At 39.1% G+C, this 19,367-nt stretch overlaps 1 protein-coding gene across 1 annotated transcript in view; it reads left to right on the forward strand.

Moving 5' to 3' along the window:
- The window catches only part of CSMD1 (CUB and Sushi multiple domains 1), a 1,461,432-nt gene that overhangs the window by 1,143,280 nt on the left and 298,785 nt on the right, over positions 1-19,367 (forward strand). The window contains exons 20-22 of the mRNA XM_060085850.1: positions 2,488-2,676; positions 15,143-15,259; positions 16,727-16,942. Coding sequence (XP_059941833.1) covers positions 2,488-2,676; positions 15,143-15,259; positions 16,727-16,942 — 522 coding nt within the window. The remainder of the gene's footprint in view (positions 1-2,487; positions 2,677-15,142; positions 15,260-16,726; positions 16,943-19,367) is intronic.

Here is a 19,367-nt window from a genome sequence, read left to right on the forward strand (position 1 = left end):
CTTCTTTTTAGGAAATTCTGCTATTGATCTTGAGGCTACAAAACCAATCAGCCTGTTATTATGTACCCGCTGTGTTCAGGGCATTGCTGTGTACAAGCTCTGGGGGTGTTGTGAAACCTCATAAACACTCCCTTAGAAGGTGAATGTGTGTGTGTGTGTGTGTGTGTGTGTGTGTGTGTGTCTGTGCAGAGAGGGAGGAGCAGGGTAGGTGTTGGATCTTGGGGCAAACGATGGCCATGCTGCTTTTGGTGTATCTGCAGCTCAGGAAGGGGTGTAAGGCATGCATGCATTTGTTGGCATACTTTGCAAGAAGTCAGGACAGTTATATCCTGTTGTTAAGGTAATAGGTGTGTGTTAGTTTTACGATATTAATTAGAATGACTAATTTTTTTTTTTTTTTTTTTTTTTTTTTTTTTTTTGCGGTACGCGGGCCTCTCACTGTTGTGGCCTCTCCTGTTGCGGAGCGCAGGCTCCGGATGCGCAGGCTCAGCGGCCATGGCTCACGGGCCCAGCCGCTCCGCGGCATGTGGGATCTTCCCAGACCGGGGCACGAACCCGTGTCCCCTGCATCGGCAGGCGGACTCTCAACCACTGCGCCACCAGGGAAGCCCTAGAATGACTAATTTTTAAGAAAAAATTCTTGGGAAAAATGATGCTATATTTTTTACTCACTTTGCCTCTTTCTCTTTTCATTGTTTTATTTATTTTTTCCTTTGGAAAACTTCACTATGATAGTCTTTTCTGCTGTCTGTTAACCTGTGAGGTTAAGAGCACAGGCCTTCAAAGTGCAAAGTTTGCTCTTTCTGCCAATTCTGAAACCAGATGCAAGTTCTAGGAGTTCCCAAAATGACCCTCAGGTTTGATAATTCGACAGAAGGACTCAATGAGCTCACTGAAAGCTGCTATACTCGCAGTCACATTTGTCACTGGAAAGGATACAAATGAGAACCAGCCGAAGGAAGAGGCACAGAGGGTGGACTCTGAGATTGGTCCAAGCTCAGAACTTCCAGGCGTCTTGTCCTCGTTGAGTCATGGACAGTGGCACCTCCTCCCACCCATGACTTGTGACATATGCACAGCTTACTGCCAACCTGGGAAGCTCATCTGAGCCTCTGTGTCCAGAGATTTTATCGACGTTTCATTACATAAGCATCATGGATTGAATCATTGCCCCATATGGTTGAACTAAGTCTTTACCTGCCCCTGTCCCTGTAGGTTAGACTGAAACCGTGTTGCCTCAGGGCACCTCACTTGAGCAACCTGCTGAATATAAACCATTAGGTGTGGTCCCAGGGGCCCACGGTGAATAACAGACACTCCCACCACTCAGCAAATCCCAAAAGTTTAAAGGTCACCTCCTAGGAGCTATACTAGTCTTGGAAATCACATTTCTTACTGAATATTTTTGAATGTGGCTCAGCCATCCTACTTGTGTTTCTGTCCTATTAGATCACATGTTGCTGCACTAAAGAAGAAATCACATCACTTCTTATTTAAGAAACTCACCCCTTAGTTGTACTTCATGTATTTGACTTAATGAGGGAAGGTATATTCATAAGAAACATCACTCAAACTTTGGTAAAACATACAGTGATCAGAAATACTATCCCAAATATCATTTTAGGGGAGTAAACAGTCTGAATATTGGTAATACTTTAATATTTTTGCTTAATACTCAAGTCATAATTGCAGTGTTTTGAATCTTACTGAATTATGTATAGCAACAGCAAGTCTTTTTTTTAATCTGTTTGCATTCCTAAACATCACAATGATAATCTCTTCCCTTATTCCCATTTTCCTCATCTTTTAAAATATATATTATTCTAAAAATAAAGAGAAATGTTAGAAACAGAGAAAAGAAACTCTTGTAATGACATGATCATCATTACTTTATGTAGCACTTTACTTTTTAACATCTTTTAGCAAAGGCTAATTGTAGCCATCTTGAAAGTGGCTGACTTAAGTACAGATCTAAAAGAAAAAGGAAATGTGGAAATGCAATTTTAGAAAATTAACTCCAGTTTAGTTTTAATTTGCATTATGTGTATGGGCTTGGGTGGATGTATGCAAATATATGAAAGCTGAAGTATGACTGCCAGAATCTATTTGGTATATCAAACATAAAAGGAAGGGGAGGGGGAGGGGTGGAGATAGAAAACAGAAAAACTTTGACTTTATTTAGTACAGTTCATTGCTTTTCAAATGAAAAAAGGTAAAATTCAGGGAGGTCAGCAAATTATTCAAGATTGGCCCTACTTAGCTATCATCTGTAGCTAAGTGTAATGATATACATCTTTCTACAAAAAAAAAAAACAGGGCCCAGTACTTGAAAATGTATTGGTTTTCACATGAATGGATTATCCATTCACTTGCATGATTTGCCAGGTCTGATGATGTCTGGGAATATTTTGTATGTATTATGGCCCCAATATTTTTTTTCTATAACCCAGGAAGGTCCGTGTCTGATGGTATTTTCTGTGCATCCAGGTGTGACTCTGGAGTCGGACTCTTGCCTTGACCCGGGGATCCCTGTGAATGGGCATCGGCACGGCAGTCACTTTGGCATCCGGTCCACAGTGACCTTCAGCTGCAATCCAGGCTATACGCTGAGTGACGACGAGCCCCTGGTCTGTGAGCGGAACCACCAGTGGAACCACGCGTTGCCCAGCTGTGACGGTAGGTGGAGCCCAGCACAGCAGCAAACCAGGAAGACATGCCGAGAAGTTCTTTAGACAGTCTGGGTGGCATGTATTTTATGAGGTGGTGGGATATGACTGAAGAGGGCCTTCTGTTTGAAAGCTTGTACACCTTAACAATATGGCCATTTAGCATGTGAAGTTTACCTGGCAAATCTTCTCTATGAAGTAGAGCTTCTATTTAGAAATGAAGAACAAAAATTATGGGCTGGCCTTCAGCTTCATCCCCAAACACTCAGGCTTGTAGAGCTTAGTGATGCACAAATCCTTACCCACGGCGTTTATTGAAGACTCTACGTGAGACAGCATCGTGAGTGGGCGTGTTCCACCCGTCAGGCCTGATGTTCCTGTGAGCCGGTCCAGGCATCAGACAGCTTGCTCCAGCTCTGCACACCTGGGCTCTGTTGCCTCTGGCTCTTCCCTATGGCAGAGCTGTTCCCCAGGGGTGTGGGAAGTCTTTCCTCTGGAGATCCGCCCCAGTGGTTGTGTGTGTGTGTGTGTGTGAGTGTGTGAGAGATACCAGCCACTTCCCCTGTCTGCACAGATCTGCTCTCGGAAATCTCAAAATGAATAACATTCTTGATGATTGTGTGTTACTGTATTATGCAGCTTTACACTATGCAGTTTATAGTTATAATAGCAAGATGGACGAATATGTTACTTGTGATCATTTGCGACAGTGTCAGGGATTTTGCCTCTGGCCATGAATAGAACCACGGGGTTCTATTCATGACCAAAGGCCATGAAGAATATACATATATAAATATATATAAAATATATCTGTTATATATATATAATAGACATACATTCTTATAGATATTTCCATATAAAGATTATATATATATTTCCATTTCCATTACTTTTTATAGACTTTAGGCATTTCCACTCAAAGATGACATATTGATATATTCATGAAAAACCTTGACTTCTTCAAAATGATTCACCAAAAATAACAGGGTTTAATGGGACAATTATGCTTGGCTACAGACCACTCAAGACCTTTGACCTTTGTCACCAGAGTATTAACCCAAACAATAACTGGTACTTTGGGAGAAAAACTGCAAAGTGCAGGTGGACAGCACACAGTGGTTGGAGGGCTGTCTCAAGAAGAATGAAGAATCCACAAAACCACGAGAGTGGAACGCTGCCCTCTGGGCAGAAGCAGATTCAGGTTGAGCTCTCCATCTATGGGGCCAGCACATCAGAGGCCACAGAAGGAGATACAACCTGACGTGAAGCATTAGCTATGCGAGGCAAGGGGTGAGCCCTGCTGGGGAGGGACCTCTAGGTGCATGTGCCTACTTTTACTTTCCTTAATAGGGATCTGAAAGAGTTCCAGTTTTGTGCAGAAGATGAGCTGAGACATTTTTCTTTTCCTGCCATAGGTTATAATTCTACTGTATCAACTCCAGTATTTGCCTAGGGAAAATATTGTAAGAACCCAAATAATTGTCATGTTATGTTGACACCACTTTTCTATTTACCAATCTGAAATGAGCTGTTAATATAGAAATATATATTGTAGCAGGGCAGTCTGTAGAAATGTAGAGGATTATCAAAAGGTATATTCCTTACTACTCAGCCATAAAAAAGAGTGCAATATTGCCATTTGCAGCAACATTGGTGGACCTAGAGATTGTCATACTAAGTGAAGTAAGTCAGGCAGAGAAAGAAAATATATCACTTATATGTGGAATCTTAAAAATTGATACAAATCAACTTTACAAAACAGAAACAGACTCACAGACATAGAAAACAAACTTATGGTTACTGAAGGGAAAAGGGGAGGGGCAAGGAATAAATTAGGAGTATGGGATTAACAGATACACACCACTATATATAAAATAGATAAAAAATAAGGGGAAGGATTTACTGTATAGCACAGATAACTATATTCAATATCTTGTAATAAACCATAATGGAAAAAGAATCTGAAGCTGTAAACCTAAAACTAACACAGTATTGTAAATCAACTATAGTTAAATCAAAAATATTTTAAAAGGTATATTCCTAATTCCCCTTATATTCAATTCAATATTTCAATGAAAGAAAGTGGCAGAAATTGCCCAGGTGTACATAGGTGCATAACTACAACATGGACTGCAAGCACCTTGGCCCCATGTTTGCCACACATGAGGATGTATCAGAGCCAACTGCTTCCTTCAAAGCAGGTGAAAGGGATGAAGACTTGCAGACAGTAGTTATGAGTAAATTATTCTAGGAAGATGTGTCTCCTTATTTGCATTCTTTTTTATATTAGACCTTAAATAAACTCTAAAATAATATATCACCTTAACAAATATATAGAGAACCATAATATAAATGAATCTACCTATAGAAAATATCATACTTAATAGTAAACTATTAATAGTTTACTATTTAAGGCAATAATTTAAGAAAATTGTATGAATGATAAATATTAGAAAGAGAATATAACCATTAGCAATAATAAGGGTTCAGTATGTGACTGTATTCAGGATAAACATAAATCAGTAGATTTCCACAAAGAACATAACATATTAGAAGTATAATAAAATACATATATAGAAAATAAAACCCTAAAAACTGCCAGGAATATATCTAACAAGAAATATGAAGGATTATATTTTTAAAAAATTAGAAATTTACAATATAATACAAAAGAATAACCTAGAAATAGAAATACATATTATGTTTCTACATGGGAAGAATGAAATTTAAATGTACAGATTTTCTACAAATAGAGTTTAAAGTTCAATCAAATCTAATTAAAATTAATTTGGGTTTTTCATAGAAATCTGTAGACATTTAAAAATTAATCCAGAAGGGTAAAGGCTGCAAACAGCTAAGAAATACATATTTTTAAGAAAGATAAGGAAGGGCTACACCACCTAGTATCAAAGAATACTGAGAATTAATGATTGATTTAAACAATATGAAATCAGTGCAGAAATACAGAAACAGATTAATGATACAGCATAGGGATCCTAGTAACGTATCTGTGCCCATATAGGAACTTAATTTATGAAAATTATTCCAAATCAGTGAGAGGGGATGGCATTTAATAAATAATGTTGGTCAAATGGAATATCTGAGTGGGGTTTAAAATGTTAAAAAAGTAAATCTAAGTTACACATTAATGATAGAAACAAAGATTCAAAACTTAAAATCATTATGTGAAAATTAGTCAAATATTATTAAGACAACTGTTTATTGAATATTTATTTATTTACACAAATATAAGCTCAGTGAGTTTTCCCACAAGAAACACATCTGTATAAGATCAAGACCACACAGATCAGTAGATGAACGTGACCAGCACCCCAGGAGTCCCCACCGTGTCCCCTCCTGGTCACTGCCCTACAAAGGCTACTGCTCCCTTGATCCTCTAAAGATTCTGTGTAAAGGAAATCGTACAGGATGTGTACTTTGCTGTGTCCTGCTTCTTCCACTCAGTCATACACTTGTGACATCATCCAAATCATGACATTTAGCTGCACTTCCTTCATTCTCGTCATCTATGTTTTACTGTATAAATACCACCATGTTTTATTCCATGATACTCTGTATGAAATTTGAGTTGTTTTGAGCACCCTTTCATGCTTTTTTGGCCAAGGGTATATCCTCCTCCATGAAACACTTGTTTTTTCCTCCTATTTATACTGGGTCACATAGCTTTTTCTCATTGAATCGTAAGCATTGCTTGTATATTTGGAGACCACTCCTTTGTTGGATCGATGCATTGTGAATGTTTTCTCTCACTCTGTCTCTGTCTTCCTCCTCCTCTTGATCTCTTTTTTAAAATCTTTTTATTGGGGTGTAGTTGCTTTACAATGTTGTGTTAGTTTCTGCTGTACAGCAAAGTGAATCAGTTATATGTATACACATATCCCCTCTTTTTTGGATTTCCTTCCCATTTAGGTCACCACAGAGCATTAAGTAGAGTTCCCTGTGCTATATATAGCAGGTTCTCATTAGTTATCTATTTTATACCTATTAGTGTATATATGTCAATCCATATCTCCCAATTTATCCCACCTCCCCTTTCTCTCCTTGGTGTCCATACATTTGTTCTCTATTTCTGCCTTGCAAACAGGTTCATCTGTACCGTTTTTCTAGATTACACATATATGCATTAATATACGATATTTGTTTTTCTCTCTTTGACTTACTTCCCTCTGTATGACAGTCTGTAAGTTATGACCCAGCAATCCTGCTACTGGGCATATACCCTGAGAAAACCATAATTCAAAAAGACACATGCGCCCGAATGTTCATTGCAGCACTATTTACAGTATAGCCAGGTCATGGAAGCAACCTAAATGTCCATCGACAGATGAATGGATAAAGAAGATATGGTACATATATACAATGGAATATTAGCCATAAAAAGGAATGAAATTGGGTCATTAGTAGAGACATAGATGGATCTTGGTCTCTTTGATGAGTAGAATGTTTTCATTTCAAAGTAGTCTAATTGTTCAGTGAATTCATTGGTGGTTGGTGCTTTACAGGTAGTGTTTAAGAAGCCTTGCTACCCGCAGCATCATAAAGATATTCTATTGTTTTCTTTCAGAAAACTTTAAAACTTTTAAAGCTTTATTGAGATATAATTAAAATGCTATAAACTGCCTGTTTAATGTTAAAAATTTAATATGTTCTGAGATATGTATACATCCATGAAACCATAACTGTGATTAAGAACGTTTTCATCACCCCTGAAAGCAAACACTAATTTTTTTTAAATTTCAAATATATACTTTAAATCCGTCTAATTTTTTGTTAAGTTAATGCGTAGTGTCTAGATCCATTTTTTTCCCCAGTAGGGCTTTCCAATTGAGACAGTGTTATTTATTGGAAAGATCATACTGTCTCTTCTCTGATGCACTGTTTTGTCACACAAGTGACTATATAAGCATGAGTCATTGGTTTTGTCCTTTTGTTTGTCCCTTGAGAAATTTTACTTTTTAATTCTTGGAAAACCTTCTAAAGAAATATAGAAACAATAAACAAAAAACATTTACATTTCACTATATACAAATTAAAAGTTCCATTAAATTTTTTAAAAGGTAAAAGAAAAGGGTCAGATTACAGAAAATAATTGCACTGTCCGTGTAATATGATTCTAAATAACTGTGTCCTGTAAATGAATGGGAGAAGAACAACAACACAAACAAAGCAATAGGTCTATGGGGGAAACACACACATAGGCGATTGACAGAAGTACACAAAAGGTCAAAAAACGGTTTAAAATATGCCCATTCTGACTAGGAATCAGGAAAATGCAAATAAAACACAATAGTTTTCCTCCCTTGTTGGATTTGCAAAAAAAGTAGAAAGGTCATATTACTCTATTAATATATCATTGTGGGATTAGGAATCTGCATGTTCATTATACACTATTACTAGGAAACGTAAATAATACACTCTTTGAAGGAAAGAAAAAGCAAGTCACAGAACAATGCGTGTCGTGTATATGAGCATGTACACATAGGTAATTACAGACACACTCGCAGTATATGCATAGAAAGTGACTGGAAATAGATATTCTAAAGTTATAACTATAATGCTTTCCTTTGGGGAGATTAGTAAGCTATCGGGGAGAATGAAGAGAGACTTTTTTAACTCTCCATTTTATGGTGTTATTTGAATTCTTATTACCTGTTTTATTTTTGTATTAGAACTCTAATAATAAAAAAGGAAATACAATTCATGCTTATGACTACTAGAGAGTGTCAGATGGCTACTAGCTACTGGATTAATGAAAAATTTGTAAAACTCAAGAAAGTCATAAATATCAGTACTATACCAAAATATTTACTCCTTATTTAGACTTCTTTATTAACAACAGTTGTACTAAGAACACTAAGTATGGTAAGGGCCTAACCCTTAAAATACTTCAGTGTTATTCACACATAACTGAATATCAATCAATATATCACTTAATCCAAAATTTGTGATAAGTTAATCATATGACTAATTCTATTGAAATATTTACATTATATACAAACGCATGGCTTCATTGGATGTTACTGTGCAGTTTTAATTGTTCTTTTTGGACTAGAGCTAAAAATGGAATTTAGAAATAGAGCACATAATCAGCTGCTCTCTTTTTTACAACTTGAATTTGAGGTAGGCCAGTTGAGCATCTACTAAAATGAGGCTTCTCCAGTGATTTTCATTGCAAACTTTTCAGCCTGAGCTGGAGAGATAGAAATGTAAAGTCCTCTGATCGTGACTCCACCACTCGACAGAGGTGGGAGATGGCACCTAGTTCATCATAGAAGACACACCAGTCATCAAATTAGCTAGATTCTTTGATTTGGTGAAGAAAACTGACAGGTAAAAGTGAGAGTCTTATCCTGACCCATCTGAGATTTTTCATTTTGACTTTGAATGGATTCTTCTCAAAAGAGAACAACATATACATGTTAAAATACTCTCTGTGTATTCTTGATTTAACACTGGCAACTTACTTTGTTTAAATATTTTAATATCTATCCAAGATTATTTTCTACTTCTGTCTAGCCAGCAACCTGGGCATTTCATTCCCTGAGTCATCCTCATCCTCCAAGGCCAGGTTGCCCTCAACCTTCACCAGAATTCTTCTGGAATTGTTCCAGGTCACCAGCACTACTAACTTTCCTGACATCCATTTCTCCTTATTTGCAGTTCCATAAAGTTTAACTTTCAAATGTATAATCTAATCTAATCATAGATATTCTTAGTCCATTTGGACTGCTATAACCACATGCTACAGACTGAGAGGCTTATAAACAACAGAATTTACCTCTCACTGTTCTCGATGGTGGTACTCCAAGTTCAGGGTGCCAGCATGATTGACTTTTTGGGAGGGCCCTTCTTGGGTTGCAGACAGCCATCTTCTCAGAGAGTCATCTCATGGTGGAAGGGGCAGGGAAGCTCTGTGGGGCCTCTTTTATCAGAGTACTGATCCCATCAACGAGAGTTCAGCCCTCATGACCTGATCACATCAGAGGCCCCACCCCTGATACCGTCACATCAGGCCTTGTGATTTCAATGTGAGTTTCGGGGATACAAGCATTCAGGCCATAGTATATACATATATACACATGCACATTTAATCATTTAATACAGTCTTCTCAGTTTAGATTCAAGCTCCTAGAGAATAGGAATTGAAGAACTCATCTAAAATACAACCCTTGGGCTGGGATTCCAGTGATGAGTAGAAGTTCCCAAAGTAGCCAACATGCGAAGAAGCATTCTAGGCAGAGGAAATGAGCAAACTCACCTGAGTTGATTGACATGGAACATTCTGCAAACTCCTGCAGGGTTAGTGAAGGAGAGTGAATGGAAAATGAATAGAATGATTAGAAGGAAATTATCTAGGAGAAATGGTGTGGCAACAGACTGAAAAGGGCCTTGTGTGCTTTGCAGATATCTGAGATGCTATCTGTTTGTTTTCCGTAGAAAATGCATTTTATCTTGTGCATTTTATCTATTATTGTCTCCCAGTTTAAATTTATGTAAATTTGGAGTTTAACCTCTCTAATGAGATTGGTAGCATAAACTATTTGCTTTGCTTATGCTTCATTGGAACCTATCTCAGCTAATAATAAATGTTTGATAAAAAGCTATTAATAAATCTGCATACTTTGGGAGATTTTAGAGTTTGATACAAGAGTTTTAGTCAGTCACGGTTGACTGTTTTCATTTCACCTTAAGGACTGTTATTGTTGCCTTTGCAAATCGTAAGCAGTCTCTTAAACCCCATGGGTTTTTATTGTGACAAATGATACATCAATAGGATATTTAAACCTTTAAAAATTCATAGCTCTCAGAAAGGAAAGAAGAAATCAGAATTATAATATTTCATATCACCCTGGAAAAAAGGTAAACTCTATCAATATCTCTCACATCATAGCATTGCTGCATTTTTTTCTGTTTATGCTTTAGATACTCAGGGTTTGAAGAATCAAAGTGAACATTGCAATAAATTGACCTTTTATTTGGTGAAAGACAAATGCAAGGAAAACTTTGGAAAAATTTCTTCATTAAATAAATATTTTTGTAAACTCTTTACCCTTCCCACAATTATTTATTGGAAAACTACTGTATTTGTAGGCACACAGTTGACAAGTTCATAATCTATTAGAATAGACAGAAGAAAGACTTATTTTTTAAGTCATCCAGTGAAGTAAATGCTTTATTAGACTCAGGAAAAATGATTGAGAATAAAGAGATAAAAAATTTGGAATCTTGAAAGGCTTGGAAGGCAGCTTTCCTGATGCATCTTTAATAGTAAGGTTGAGAGGAAAGAAAAGATTGAAAGTGAAGAAATAGTAAGAATCAGGCATAGAGGCATAAAGAAGGCCTGGAGGATTTGGAGGATAGAAATTTATTTGCTGAGAGTAGATGCTGATCAAAGGTAGTTGAGAGGCCTTTCATGCTAGTCCTGTGAGCACGGCCCCAATTCTGTGGGTGAGAGATTTGAGACTGCCCTGTGCTGTGTTCCTACAGGGGGTCCCCAGGGGTTTCTTTGAGGTGGAACCGAGGACAGTGGCAGGGCTGCTTCAACTGAACAGCTCTGATTATCCCCGCCTTTTATTGTAGGGTTCCCTGTAAGAGTTCTTTTGAGGAAAGGATTCCAGTATAAATGAATGAATGAATAAAATCAATAACTTCTGTAGGGCATGGGGAGTCCACGAATAATTTGAAATGGAAAGTAACCCCATTAAGTTTTTGCTTTAAATAGAACTTTATAGTAGTTTAAGGAAGTAATGGGGAAAGAGAAAAGAAACAAATCTGACAGTGTACCAACCGTATGCTTTCTCATGTTAATCTCTTCAAGGAAGAGACAAGAGTAAGGGAGCAGGAAATCAGTTAGACAGAAATGACCCGAAACACGCCAGTTACAGGGCATTCCACAAGTGGGGAGCGGATGGAGGCGTCATCGTGGAGATGCGGCTGGTGGCGGGGGGAAGGGACCCAAGGGTTTCATTCTGAGATACTTAGCCAGCTGTCGGTAATTCCGCTGCGTTTGAGAAGGAAGTCAGGGCCGGAAGCGTCAGTCTGAAAGCTGCCAGGTGTCCGGTTAGAGCAGGTGCCGCGGGGCAGCCAGTGTCTTCCAGGGAGAGAAGAGTCTGCCACACCTGGCCACACCTGGCCCCTCTGTCCACACCACCGCCTCTGCGTGCAGGACCCTCAGCTCCTGCCTCCTCCAGTCCAGGCGGTGCGGATGCTTACAAACAAGCATTAAAGCCACGTTGTTGGTTCTTTGAAACAATGACTGCCCTGTTTGCAGCCTTGAGCTCATTGGAAGACTTTGTGCAGGATCCGAGAAGGTGACGGGGCAGGATGGGAATGATAGAAGTTGATAACTACAGAATCCATAGTGCGAGGGCTCTACTTAACAGACCACTAGGAGCCCAAGGACCTTACAATAAATTGGCAGCCACTGCCCTGTCACAGAGCAAACTGTTAATACTGGGCTGACTCTCACCGTCTACCTTCCCTCCATCCTTTCATGGCTTACTCAGTGTTCATCATCCTGGGAGTGAACAACTGCGGGGCCGTGTGTCCATCACTTTGCTTCTTCGCCAGCCTCACCGTACTCTCATCGCCTAGACTGCCTTTGAGTTTAGAGAACAAGATTCTTGTTCTTAGAATAAGTCATCCTTTGCTATATTTTTGTAAATTATTTGCCTTGCCCACTAGAAAGTAAACTTTTGAAAAACAGGGACTTGTCTATCTTATTCATAAGAATATCCCAGGTTTTAGTCTTTTTATCTACACCTGCATTCACAGTGTTGATGATCTCATCTTTCTACCCCTTGGTCAGACCTCTCTCATGGGATTGAGACTTGTCTATCCAATTGCAACACCAGCCATTCTACATGGATGTCTAGTAGGCATCGAGCTCGTGTATCCATAACTGAACTGATTTACTTTCAAAACCTGATTCTCCCAAAGTTTTTCTGCATCTTCAGTTTTTCACACTTAGCCTTAAAACCTCACAATCATCCCCAAATCTTCCTTTTTCTTCATGGCACCCACATCTCACTGATAAGAAAATCCTATTGGCTCTACCTTCCAAATATGGCCAGGTTCTGACCTCTTCCCACCACCTCTGCTGCTGACGTTCTGGTCCAGAATCTTGTCTGTTTCACCCTCTGCCGCCCAACCACATCCTCGCAAAGCAGCCTAGCGCTCAGGCTGAAGTCCGAGTTGGCTCGAGTCATCCTCTGTGTAGGAGCCTCAGGTGGTCCTTCATCTCACTGAGACACATGCCAAGGCCTGGACGGGATCTGCCCCTTTAAACCTGGCTCCCCTGAGCCCTCCATCCTTACCCTCCCAGACCCATCGCCCTCCCCGCAACTCAGCAGCCCACTCTAGCTCTGGGCCTTTGTCTTTGCTGTTCCCTCTCCCCGCAAGTTTTTCCCCAGATTATCAAGTACTTCCTTCTTCTGTCTCAAGTCCTTCTTCACAGGCCACTTCCTCAGTAAGGCTTCCCCCCCCGCCCATTTATGCTGCCCCCAACTCCACACCCATCTTAGAATATCCCGTTCTTCTTTCCTTCTTAGATTTCTTCTCTGGCATGCATCATCTTCCAACATGGTATAGAATCAGCTCTTCATATTATATTCTCTCTTCTTCAACTGGAATGTATACTCTGCCAGGGCAGAGACTTAGTGTCTGTTTTGCTCATAAAGAGTGGGTGCTCAGTAACTATTTGTTGAATAAATTAATTTTAAATGCTATGTTAATGTTACCGTTTTCATAAGAAGATGAATCAACGTAATTTTAAGATGTGAACACTTTAAACTGTTAAATTATTCTAGAACTCACTTTAAAAGTTTCTATTTTGCTAATTTTTACCTAGCTCTTCCCATTTGGTTTGCATATTCAAAGATATTATCTGTTTCCTTAAAATTACACACTGACTGAGGATGATGAGAAATATCACATCTTCTACAAATTAACTAATTCTTTTGCAAGTATTATTCGTGGACCTAGCTTTTATGACGCACGGTTCAGGATGTTCATATTACAGCAGACCCTTGAACGATGCAGGGGTTAGGGGCCCAGAGGACCTGGAGACTGAATCACAGCTGAACCTGAGTCACCTTTCCTGCCCCCAGCCTCCCCCTGTGCTGATTCCATCAGCTTTGATTCCTTTTTCAGTTCAGCTCTAACATTCTGAAAAGCTTGATAAGACTCAAGTTATGAAAGAAAAGACAAACATCCACTATTCAAATGTTTGCAAAATTAAGGCATATAGAATTTATTCAAATTTTAAATGATTGATATATTAAAGCTCTAATAATAATTATCATTAGCTAATGCCTTGGGTGTTTGATACATATGGGGCCCTGTAAATTGTGTTCTACAAAGGCAATCATTATAAACACCTACCCTAAGAGATGGCTTTTATCACTATTTTCACTTTCAAGATAAGACACCTGTAAAGGAGGGAGGGCAAGCCACTTGCCAAAGATCACAGAGCCAGAGACGCATCAGCATCTGAACACATTGCTTTCCGACACCAGTGTCTGAGCACTTAAACCTCCATATTGCACTGATTCCCTAAATGCCGTGACTTTCCCCTTCGAGTGATTATGTATAATTTTCTTTTTCTTCCTTCAAAAATGAGTCTCTGAGGCATATTGAAAAGGGCATATATTGATGTGAAGGATTTAAACTTAATGAAGTGCTACTGAGAAGACCAGCAGCTCTAAAGAAATGGAATCAATAAGGTATAGATAGAGATGCAGATATAGATAAAGGTATATAGATAGAGAGATTTATTATAAGGAAGTGGCTCACGTGATTATAGAGGCTTTCAAGTCCCAAGATCTGTAGTCATCCAGTTGGGGCCCAGGGAGGCCAATGGTATAAATTCCAGTTTGAAGTCCAGCAGCCTCAAGACTCAGAATGAGCTGATGCTTCAATTCTAGTCTGAAGATAGGAATGAAGATGATGTCCCAGTTTGAAAGCCATCAGGCAAGATGTGTTCCGTCTTAGTTTTGAGATGTTCAGCCTTTCTGACCTCTTCAAGCCTTCAACCTGTTGGACGAGGCCCACCCCATTGGGGAGGGCAACCCACTCTACTCGGTCCACCTGTTCCAGTGTCCATCTCATCCAGGAGCATCCTCACAGACATAGCCAGAATAATGTCAGGTCAAACGTCTGGGCATCCTGGGGCCCAGTCAAGTGGACACATAAAATTAACTGTCACAGGAGGGTTCTTCTTCAGCTGTTTTACCTTAGCCTGTCTGATTTTTCCAGGTTTTGTACTGTTTAGGAGACTGTATATCAACTGGCATATTTCAAGTAAAATAAAGTTGTTGTTCCATTTTATTTTACATGGAGGTGATCTTAAATATTCTTTTAGTCTTTGTGTAAATTAAATGGCACTTTAAAAGTATTTTGTGTAGCAATCATTGTGAAACTTTAATACTACAATGATATTTCCTTATTATTTTAAGCCCTCTGTGGAGGATACATCCATGGAAAGAGTGGAACAGTTCTTTCTCCTGGGTTTCCAGATTTTTACCCAAACTCTCTAAACTGTACATGGACCATTGAGGTGTCTCATGGAAAGGGTAAGGATATTACATAGATTTCAAATATATAAAATAATTAACTAGATACAAACATGGGAACAAAGAAAAAATATTCATGTGTGAACAAGATAACTAATTTCCTCATGTATATTTTGATTGCTAATTTTGATTTTTAATAAGATTTTAGAAGAAAAATGGTCTTTAAATTATTGGTGCTTTCAAACAAAAGTAGATTTCTTGTGTTATTCTCTATTGATCAGATAACTTGAATTTATGCTTGTGAACATAAGCTTGAAAATTAGGTGTAATGGTAAGGAAAAGAGGCATGCATTAAATAAAATATGACTAGTGCTTAAATAAAGGGAAATAAATTATCTAAGCTTCTCATTTCTATGATGAATCTAGGATACATTTTTATACTTGGCTTGTGTTCTAAGTGTACCCAGTATTATTACATATAATGAATAATTTATCTTCACATAATCCAGTGTTGATTTATGGAGTAGATTTCATTATCCTCATTTTATAAACAAGTGGAGTGAAAACCAGAAACATTTGAATTTTGTGTAAGAAATACAGTTTATAGACATTGGATTTGGGACTATACTGAGTCTTTTTCGTATGAGTAAACTTGTTATTTTCAAGAAGATAATTTTTGGAATTTTTCTCACATAAACATGTAGATTTTGTCTTTCCACTTAAATTTGAGCTCAACTTAATGTTAAATTGACATGTTTTATTATATACACTATCTTACACTCTGCCATCATGAATGCATGTTAAGAAGAACTTGGCCTTGAAGGAAATTAAGAATAAACAAATAATGAGCAACCAAGGTTCTGTCATCATGAAAATAAGTATTTCTATTTAAAAGGACCTAGTCATGGTTAAATTTATTCATTATGTATAGGAATTCAGAAATAATACTTTGTGAGTATAGTTACAATGAGAACACATGCACAAAGGATCACATAAAACTATCATTTCAAAAGGGTCTTCGCTCACTTGTGTAAGTTTCAGTATTAGACCTCCAAGCCTAGATTTTCTAATGGACACGTGTTTACTATAAATGGGAAAGCGATCTGGTCCTTCGCTCCTCAGGGGCAAATGCTTTCCCTAAGGGGCTGCACACAGTCCATTGTGACCGTCCTGCTGAGTTTTATTATGCATTTATATCTGGACGTGTCGATACAGCTGTCTATATCCCTGTGTCTAACCTTTATCTGTATCTGTACTTAAATATGCTGAAGCATTTTTTTTTTTTTGCTGTTTATTCCTTCTTCTACCCATTCTCTGTATTTTTCTTTCAAACTTCAAAATTAAGGTTGCATTTTAAGATTATCTTTTGATTCAAGACTTTTATGTCTCTGAGGCCAGAAGAAATTCTTTTCCCCAACTGTTAACTCTGCCAGTGGCCCCCTTTACCCCCTCTCTCCTTCTCTCTGTCTCTCTCTCATCTCCCTCTCTCTGTCTCTCTCTCACTACCTCCGTCTCTCTGCCTCTCAGGGGTTCAGATGATCTTCCACACCTTCCACCTGGAGAGCTCCCACGACTACTTACTCATCACAGAGGACGGGAGTTTCTTGGAGCCGGTGGCCAGGCTCACAGGGTCGGTGCTGCCCCACACCATTCAGGCAGGTTTGTTTGGAAACTTCACCGCCCAGCTTCGGTTTATATCAGACTTTTCCATTTCCTACGAGGGCTTCAATATCACATTTTCAGGTATGTTGGGGTCTTCTCTGGCAATACGTGTACTGTTTGTGTGAGCAAGTGTGTGTGTGTGTGTGTTTACACATAAACGGCCGACCAGTGAGAAGCTCTAGTTGGGTGGAGGAGGAGTTGCGATGCAAGGGCAGCGGCCTGGCGTCCACAAGACACCATGCCTCACATTGGCTGTGAATTCTCATCCCCCCAAATCTGCTAATATCACTATCTCTTCAGTCTCTCTGGTCATCAGTTCTGTCAGAATCTCTGAGGAAGCTGTCCTTATTGGGAGACATACTCAGAATGAGCTGTGGTCTGATTATTTTGAATCCTACCTTCCAGGAGATGCCATACTTTTACTGAGAACCACCTTTAGAGTGAAAAAGAGTATGAACACATGCAGTTGAGGATGAGCTTCTTGTTGACTTTAATGCCATCATACATGGCAGCAAAATGATACTCCAAAATTAAGAAACATTTTCGCTTTTAATTATAAAACATAGATAATATTTGTGAGGGATTTATGTTGTTTCGGGAATTATTTGTATGGGTTAAATTGTTTAATTTGAATGATGCTAAAAATGGTATTAAGATATTTCTTTCTTAATTCCATGACTCCCAGCACACAGCTACAAGCTACACAGCTACAAAGAGTCTTTTGATTACAAAAGTCAGAGTGCAACTCTGAAGCTGACTCCTTTCGTAAACTCCCTAAAAAACAAGCAAGCAAACAACAGAAACAACAAAACACACTTTTCTGGGTCTTTGTAGCTCTTTGGGGCAGTTTTAAAATATTTTTAAATATGAAGACTAAACTGGCAACACGTTTTGAACATGTGGAACAATTCATTTGGTCACAACCAGTAGAAGACAATCTGTAAAGCTTGCACAGGGAATCGCTTTCATCAAGACTGTGTCACACACGTGCTCAGACAGTCTTTTTAAAGACAAAATACACCTTTGATTGCAAAGCTGATTCTAAAGGAAACATATTCTTTAGATAAGCTAAAGGAATCATTTCATCTGCAGGCATGTTGCCTTGAAACTGGGCTGTGAACAATTGCCAGTGACGCTAACACAATGGAGTTTATTCTTTGTGCCCAAATAAGTAACCACTTCATTATGCAATTGAAGCATTTACCCTTCTGGAGACTGTTCTGATATTTGTACCAAATCAGTATGCTGTTATATCCGGATATTTTTCCTTGTTAGTCCAGTTTATTTCTGTCTTTTCTAGAAGGTTTATTAAAGGGTCATTTCTCAGTTATGTCTCCCAGTCAGTGTCCCCGTAGATACTAATGGAAATATGGGGGGAAAGGGCTCCTTATTCAAGTATGTTTAGGTCGAGCCGTCCACCCTCTCTGTGTACACTTAGGATTCCAGCCTTCCTTCTCCATGCCTCCTATGACACTACTTTTTGAATGCCAACTTTCTGTGAATTCACATAGCTTCCTGGTCATTCTATTCAAAAGATGAGAATCTGGACAACTTAGTGCCTTTACAGATGTGGTTTCCTCTTCATTCAAAACCCTTCTTCAGGGACTTCCCTGGTGGCCTAGTGGATAAGACTCCACGCTCCCAATGCAGGGGGCCCAAGTTTGATCCCTGGTCAGGGAACTAGATCCCACATGGGTGCTGCAACTAAGAGTTCACATGCCACAACTAAGGAGCCTGCCTGCCGCAACTAAGACTCCCTGCAACCAAATAAATAAATAAAATGTTAAAAAAAAAAACCTTTTTCATTCCTCACCAGGCAGAACTGCATCCAGATCAAGCACTGTCTGCTGCTCGCAGTCTTCTCCCTCTACCTTAAGCAGAAATTTTTTCCTCCTACCTTCCCATAACACTATTTATATACCAAAATTGTGTATCTTCCAACATTATTTTTCCATATTTGTCTCCTTCATTGTACAGTGAAGATCTATTCATGTGTCTTCTCCTGGGTAAGCTGGGAAATGAGTGTAGCTGCACAGAAAGAAGGTACTAGGTTTAAGGTGGGGCAGGACATTTTGGTGCAAAGATGAGGAGGATTCAAATCATGGACTGAGAAGGTGGGACCCTGAGCTAGGAGGAGAGAAGGGGTAACCCTTCAGGGAGGAAGAGGGCTTCCACTGTGTAAGTAGGAGGAGGCAAGGCTTGGTGAGCGGGCTCACAGTGGGAGACCGCGGTGGCTCTGGTCTGGAAGCGAGCCTGGCTGGCGGGTGGAGAGGGACCGGGAAGAGGTGCTGTGGAAACAGAACGTGGAGCGCCTCTGAGGAGCTGGTGCCGGAGGTGCCCCACCAGGCGCGGCGGCTGTGGTCATCGTGAGGTCATGAGAGTGGTTTTTATTCAGTGGATTGCTGTGTTGCATTCTTAAAATGGGCCCTGGAACACGTGTCTGTGTGCTCATGGGAATGAGACTAGAGAATTGATGAAGAAAAATAGAGTAGGTTCTAAGAACCAA

Source organism: Mesoplodon densirostris, chromosome 20, assembly GCF_025265405.1.
Source record: "Mesoplodon densirostris isolate mMesDen1 chromosome 20, mMesDen1 primary haplotype, whole genome shotgun sequence".
NCBI classification, from domain to species: Eukaryota; Metazoa; Chordata; class Mammalia; order Artiodactyla; family Ziphiidae; genus Mesoplodon; species Mesoplodon densirostris.